Source organism: Octopus bimaculoides, chromosome 12 (assembly GCF_001194135.2).
Source record: "Octopus bimaculoides isolate UCB-OBI-ISO-001 chromosome 12, ASM119413v2, whole genome shotgun sequence".
Taxonomy (NCBI): domain Eukaryota; kingdom Metazoa; phylum Mollusca; class Cephalopoda; order Octopoda; family Octopodidae; genus Octopus; species Octopus bimaculoides.
The window spans coordinates 66,227,427-66,234,926 of NC_068992.1; the positions used below are offsets into that span (position 1 = coordinate 66,227,427).

At 36.9% G+C, this 7,500-nt stretch overlaps 2 protein-coding genes across 4 annotated transcripts in view; one reads left to right on the forward strand and one right to left on the reverse strand.

Annotated features, from left to right (window-relative positions):
- The window catches only part of LOC106884486 (28S ribosomal protein S29, mitochondrial), a 44,553-nt gene extending 39,817 nt beyond the window's left edge, over positions 1–4,736 (reverse strand). Inside the window, exon 1 of the mRNA XM_014935897.2 lies at positions 4,571–4,736. The gene's annotated coding sequence lies outside the window, so the exon portion shown is untranslated. The remainder of the gene's footprint in view (positions 1–4,570) is intronic.
- A 153-nt stretch (positions 4,737–4,889) lies between these two features.
- Positions 4,890–7,500, forward strand: part of LOC106884485 (uncharacterized) — a 100,634-nt gene continuing 98,023 nt past the window's right edge. For all 3 annotated transcript variants that reach the window (XM_014935894.2, XM_014935895.2, XM_014935896.2), the window contains exon 1: positions 4,890–7,250. In XM_014935894.2, coding sequence (XP_014791380.1) covers positions 6,501–7,250 — 750 coding nt within the window. In that variant the 5' untranslated portion in view covers positions 4,890–6,500. The remainder of the gene's footprint in view (positions 7,251–7,500) is intronic.

The window sequence follows — 7,500 nt, forward strand, 5'->3', positions numbered from 1 at the left end:
CTGCCATGTTGGCTTGGCGATAACTATTAATTTCCAGTACCGCTGCCATAGTCTCCTTTAGAGAGACTTAGAAATATTAATAACTCTCTATATATATATATATATATATATAACACAAGGTGTGATAGGTAACTTTTCACCATTTTATATTTTTAATTTTGTGCATGCACATTGTTTGTTTTTGATTTTGTTAACTACACAGTATGGTAGGGTCATTTGAGCACTGTTTGTTTGTGAGAAAAACAGCACCATGATGCAATTTACTCTGCCAGAAATTTAGAAATGACATGCTGTACTGCTTGGCATTCAGGCCAGAAGCTCCAATATGAACATTTCAGAGTGTTTGGGTGTCAATCAGAGGACAGTGCAGAGGATTCAGAAAGCGTTGGATGAGTCTAATGGTGATTCCGAAGGTACAGCAACTCGGAAAACTCACTCTGATTGTTCTGATAAGAAAAGAACTCCAGAATTTGTTGGTGAGATCCAGGCGATAATTGACAACGATCCCTCCAAGTCAATCAGGTCCATCGACAGGAACATGGGAGTGGCTGAGTTTCTTATCAGGCAGGTAGTGCATGAAGACATTCAGTATTCCTCATACAAGATGAGACAGGTCAAGTATAATTGAGAAGACCACTGATCAACAGTTTTCCACTCTTTGCCATCTTGTCCTTCTTAGGCTGTACTTAGAGCTACACTATAAGAGACATTTAGCTGCTATTTCTAGAAAGTTCAGCAACCACAGAAAGATTTCCTTGTTAGTTTGTAGATATGTTTCATAATATTGATTGGTGCTTTGTAAAAGCAGTTTTATAATTGGTGATCAACAATTTTGCTTTGCAATTGTGTATTCTCAGGTGCAGTCCCTCAACTGGACACCTCAGGAAAGTAGATTTCACCAAGACCTTGGATTGACCAGAGCCACAAGTGTGAAATTTGGAAGAGAGAAACAATATGAAAGTATGGTGGGTGAACTAAATTCCGGTTGTTGGGAGATAAACTTAATATGTGGTTTAATCTGCTTTAGTTGAGTCCACTCTGTTGTAAACATTGAAGCCTGGTGGCCAGTCTACAGAGAAATCCTTTCTTTTCTCATATCATCTTCAGAGATCCCTGGAAAAGGCCATGGAATACTATCCATCCTAAACTAAGGTAAAAATAAATTTAGTTTTGACATTGAACACCAAAATAAGCAAAGTGCTAGAGGCCTGTGATGAAAGCCTTTATTATATGCCATCACCAAACAACTCGTACATTAAACGTGAAACAGTTATCAATAAACTGCTGTTTTGTCTCTAAGTGGGAATATTTCCTACAATATTGCCAGCAATGGGAAAAAGTTGACCATGAAAAAAAAATCAGTGATAATACATAGGTCTACTATCAATTAATAAGGTCAGTGATGCTTGTTGTTTTGATCACACATTTTGTTGTTCAACCAGATACCTTTCCATTTAATTTTTACCCCACTCACCCACTCTTAGCCCTAATCTACCCTTGTGATCTTCACCCCAGTACTCTGTATGAAATGCTGTACATATATATTATTTAGAGAGGTCATCTAGCACTCATCAGAATGTTGAAATATATTGCTTTTAGTTGTTGATTTTAGCAATATCTTTACCTTATAGCAGAAGGGCAGGTCATCCGGCCCCTAACTGAAGGCCCCAAATAACAGCCCCTAACAAACAGCTAATCCACCCAATGACAGAGCTAATTCAGCCACCAAGAGATAGCTAATAACCCACTGACTGAAAGTTATCTGATCCTCTTTAACAGTGAACTAATCACTTACTAATACACAGATAATCACCTATTAACAGATAGCCAATCACCCACCAACACAGCTAGTCCACTCACTGAGACAGCTGAACACCCACTGACAGAAGATTAATGTGCCACTAACAAAAAGCCAATCACCCACAAACAACTAATCTCCTTTTAACAAACAGCTAATCAGCCTTCAACAGACAGATATTCATTCAGAAAACTAATTCACTCATTAAGTGAAATAGCTAATCCCCCACCAACAGACAGTTAATCATTCATTAACAACATGATAATCATTCATTAACAGACAACTAATCACTTTTTAAAGATAGCTTATCATCCACCAACACAGCTAATCCATTTACTGACAGACAGCTGATAACCCACACACAATCAGCTAATCCCTTACCAACAAACAACCAATCATCCATTCACAAACAGGTAGTCAATCACCCACAGACAGTTCTGCTGATCCACTCACCAACAGACAGCTAATTACCCACAAATCCACTCAGCTAATCTTCACTGAGACAAGCCAATCACCCATCGACAGGGGCTAATCTACCCACTAACAGGTAACCAGTCATCCACAAACAACTAATCTACTATTAACAGACCGATAATCGCCCATCAACAGAGAGCAAATCACTCATTAACTGAGAACTAATCTTCTCATTGCCAGACAGCCAATCCTCCAGCAACAGACAGTTAATCACCCAATGACAGCTAGCTAATCACATACTGACAGACAGCTATCTATCTACCCAACAACAAAGGTAATCCATCCACCAACAGACAGTTAATCACTCCTTAACAGTGGACCTAATCACCCACTGACAGACAGCTAATCACTCACTGCCAGAATAGCTAATCATCCATTAAGAAAGAGTTAATCCACCCATTAGCAAACTGCTAATCACCCATTAAAAGATAGCCAACCCCCACTGGCAACCCCACCCACTAATCACCCATTAACAGGCAGCTAATGACTCATCGACAGACAGCTAATCACCCATTACCAGTGAGCAGCGATTATGAAACCAGATCCACTTGATTATTCCCATTACTTGTTCTTGTTTTTTTGTTTGAGAGAAAATAGAAAAGATCCAGACAGACGAGAGCCAGTCTCGAAAACTACTCCTTCAAATGTGAAGCGGAGAAAGAAAGAAGTTGTTTGTTGTCAGTCAGGCAAACAGGTGCAACGAAAACACAATGTAAGATTGAACTTGTGACCAAGAAAGTCAGTAGTTTGTCCCATCCTTCTCTCTCCCTTCCCTTACATAGTCTCCAAAAGCGAAAGGAGAAAGAGCAAGATGAGGTTAGGGTGCTTATTTCTAGCTGATTCCAAGAGCCTGTTGTCATTCCGTTGTTGTTTAATCGCATGCCGACGATCAAACACATTCCAGCCATGATCATCTCACTTGTTTTTCCCCTACATAGTGTATCTACGACTACATTATCCAATATATACTTCTCTTTCTCAAGATCATGGTATGGAATTTGAGGGAAATTTGGCTGCTATTTCTAACGGGTCAGACGATCACGTACATCCATGCCATTTCGTTCTAGACAGTATCTCTGTGAAATGACTATCAGGGTTAAAATTTTGTTACATGTATTTTATAATGTTGTTCTCTCGTCATTTTGTAATCAAAATAAACAACACGTGTTCGACTACCAAGGAATAACGAATCCCTTAACATCGTAAATTTTCGACATGATCAAAAGTAATCTAAAAGTTATTTTTAATTCTCTGGTCCAGGACACATTTGTGTTAACCAGGTTTAAAAGTTTGGATATTGTTATATATATATATATATATATATATATATATATATAGTTTCCTCGGTTGGACTATTTTGAAACATTGTTAATAATCACAGCCCATCGAAGAGATCGAACTTTTGCATTTCCTTATTTATTTTTTTTTTTTTCCGCCTCTCAAGGACATTACGACACATGCGAAGCGCGTTCAAGTATCACTAGATCTACCCACTAATATAGACATTAACCTTTAAAAGTTTGGTGTGCAAGTGAGACAAAGAATAGTAATTGAACTAGAGATAAAAGGGAATTTTGAGGACAGGTGATACAGATAATTAAAAAGTGATACAAATCAACCTGGACATTATAAACACAATCGTTTTTCAATTTGATCCACCAAACTCTAAGGACATAAAAAAAGGACTTCAATGTCAAATGAGAGATGTAGTTTTGAACTTATTTCCCAGCCCCATTAGGACACGTTTTTGTTTTCAATGTCAACTTAATTAAAAAGGTTAACACGGTAGTTAGAAAGAAAGAAAAACGTAGACACTTGATAAACGAAAACACAAGGATCGAATGCTTTCTTTTATATAAAAGTTTTCATATAAAACAAACAACAAGGGGTCGAGATCAAATTAAGAAATCACCTTAACCCTCCCTCCAAAAAAAAAAAACGTGTTTTAGAAACTGGAAAGTTTATTTGTGAATGTATAAATTATGAGGGAAATTAATTAAGGTAAAATTTTAAATAATAAATATCAACAGGACACGTTCTAAAGAGGAAAATTAATTGAGATCGGAAGAATCCGAATACTTGCAAGCAATATAAAGCCTAAATATATAATTAATTTTATATACATATATAAATAATTCAAATTCGATATGTGTGTGTGTGTGTGTGTATGTATATATATATATGTATATGTATATACATACACACACATGTATGAATGTATACATGTGAGTGGAAGTGAAGTAAATATTAGCAATTGTAGTAATAGAAATGCCGTATAATTGCCAGTGTTTGACTTACCTGAGTGCTGCCGTTATAAATTGATAGCCGAGTCCCACGATATAAGGTAGACAACCGACAACTTTCAATAATTTACTCTTTCCGTGTCTCTTATCAAATTACACGGAGAAAGCCATCTTTAAGGAAGGCCGACAGAATTCTGGGAAAATAGGCTGGAAGCTATTTTTTGAGGGAAAAATATTTCTGTTTTCGATTTTGTCGATATTATTTCTAAAATTGAATTGATTATTAAAAGAGATAAAGATAGAGACAGAGGATTATTTAATGACCTGAAAATAAATCTCGCGAGATGTTATTTATTTATATCTTTACCACAACAACACGAGTAAATCCGAAAGGAGTAGAATTTCCTAATCCGACAATCTTTTCAAGTATTAAACTGATTCATTAGATCCACAGCGAATGGATTTGACTGGAAACGAAACGTCATATTCTTTGTGATTAATCTAATGATCGTAAGGGCAAATCGAGCGTGAAAGTGGTTTAAAAAAATTAATTATCGGTTCGGAAATTAGATTTACGTAACTGTCGAGCTCCGCTGCTAACCGCCATATTGTTAAGGAATCCTAGAATGGTTGATACGGATTGTTTGGGTGAAGCCTTTGCCCGATCTTTTCACTCTTTCCACCTATCCAATTGAAAGAAGATAAGGTAGGCTATCGAGCAGATGATGTTTCAACTGGATGACATGTATTGTTTCTATCATAGTCGCTTCATGTCTTCTCAAAAGAGTAGTTTTGGCGGTCACCTACGTGACCACGCTTCTTAGAAGAAGAAGAAGAAGAAGAAAAAAAAAAACTCAGCAATTTCTGCCTATATTCTCTCTCTTTCAAAGTATCTCAAACCCTACTTTACCCAACACCATTTTCTACCTTGTATCTCTAACGATATTGCATTTATTTATCATTCGTATTCTGTCATCGGAACCGTCTGCAATTATATTCTACCAACATCATACACACACACACACACACACATAAATACACACACATAGCTATATATACACACATATTTATGTATACATATATATATATACACACGCACATACAGTTTATTATTAAGGAAGCTTGTTGTTGACTTCACCTTTCATCACCGATCGCTGATTATTATTCCTCGTCGCTGTTGTTTCTTCTCGCAGCCAAAATCTTTCCAAACCAAATCTGCTGCCATTTCTCTTATATTCATATAAATCACAACACTTGTGCTCTGCTTTTTGTAAACACTCTTCACCATTCAAGATACCTCGAAATCAACTGGTATTTTCTCCGGGTTTCATCCTTTTTAACTGCTGCTGTAACAAGTTCTCATCCCAACTGTTCCTATCTTCTCTCTTCTACAACATCCCTTTTACTAACACATATATATAATCACTATTGTAAACAACGAACGATGCACATGGATTTGTTTGATAAACTTGGATTATTACTGTCTCATTAATTTGCCCTAATTAGTAATGTAAATCGTATTTGTAGAAACAAAAACCAAAAAAAAAACAAGACGAAAGCTTATGCAGTGATAATCATCATTTTTATTATTATTATCTCCGATCGATAATTGAATATTTTCCATATCTGTTGTGGATGTTAATTAATTATATATGTCATACTTTTGACAAAAGTGCAATGAGTTGCGCTCAACGAAATCAATCAACGGTGACGTTTATTGTAATATTATAGATCAAGCGATCAAAAGTGAATTCGAAAAAAGAAACAAGCTCATCCAGACTTCTCTTTGGAGTTTCCACTTATATATACACACATATATACATATATATATCGTTATTATATATCATATAACTATTTATCTGTTATTAATATTATCTTTATTGTTCCTTGGTTCTGTTTCACATTGTTGTGAGAAGAGAACCAAGTAAGTTCGGTCGCACGAACTAACTTCCAGGAACAACTGGAGTTGGTGCGTGTACCAAGCAATGAGTGAGTTGGATAGATCGAATTCAGCGTACGACAAGAAACTGACCCACGGATATAATCCTGAAGCCGAAAATAGCAGCGACGAGACTGATTCCTCATCTTCGCCATCATCATCATCACCTTCTTCATCTTCTTCATCGTCTTGTTCTTCTTCCACATCGGAGAACTGTACCTCTAGTGGCGGTGCCGAATCTAACTACGACGACAACAACAACAACAACAGCAGCAGCATCAAAACCAGCCACCACCGCCACAACAACAATAACAAAGACAAGAACACAAACGACGACGATGATGATGATGATGACGACGACGACGACGATTACGGAGATTGTCAGCACGAAACGAAAGAATTTCGGATTCAAGAGACGAACTTCGATCAGGGGCAACTGAAGTTAAAGATCTTTGCCAAAAGGAAAAGCGTCCAGACGAAACGATCCCACGTTTGGCAACCAACAAATACAAACAACAACAACAACAGTACCACTAATACCACCACTACCACCACAACTACTGCTGCTGCTACCACTACTACTACTACTACTACTACTACCACTACCACTAGTAGTTGTAGTAGTAAAGCACCTGCTAGTAAGGTGTCCAGTACCTGCGGCGACGGTAGTGTCACCTCTTTGGATATTACTACTTCAGATCAACGACCGCCCTTAAGAATCACAATAAAGCAACCTCACCAGTCTTCAAAGACCCCCGTTGGCACCTCTCAGGCGGTTAAAGAACACAAGGAATTGGTAAAAACAAAAACAAACATTCTTATACATTCTCTTGTTTTTGTTTGGTTTTATTTTCCTTATTTCTCTCTCTCTCTCTACCTATCACTCTTTCTCCAGTCGCCTCTCTATTTATCTGTTTGTCTGCTTCTATATTCCCCAGATTATATATATATATATATATATATATATGTAGGTATGTATGTATGTATCGATCACTCTATCATTGTGTATGTTTACCTCTGTTTCTATTTGTCTATGTATATATATA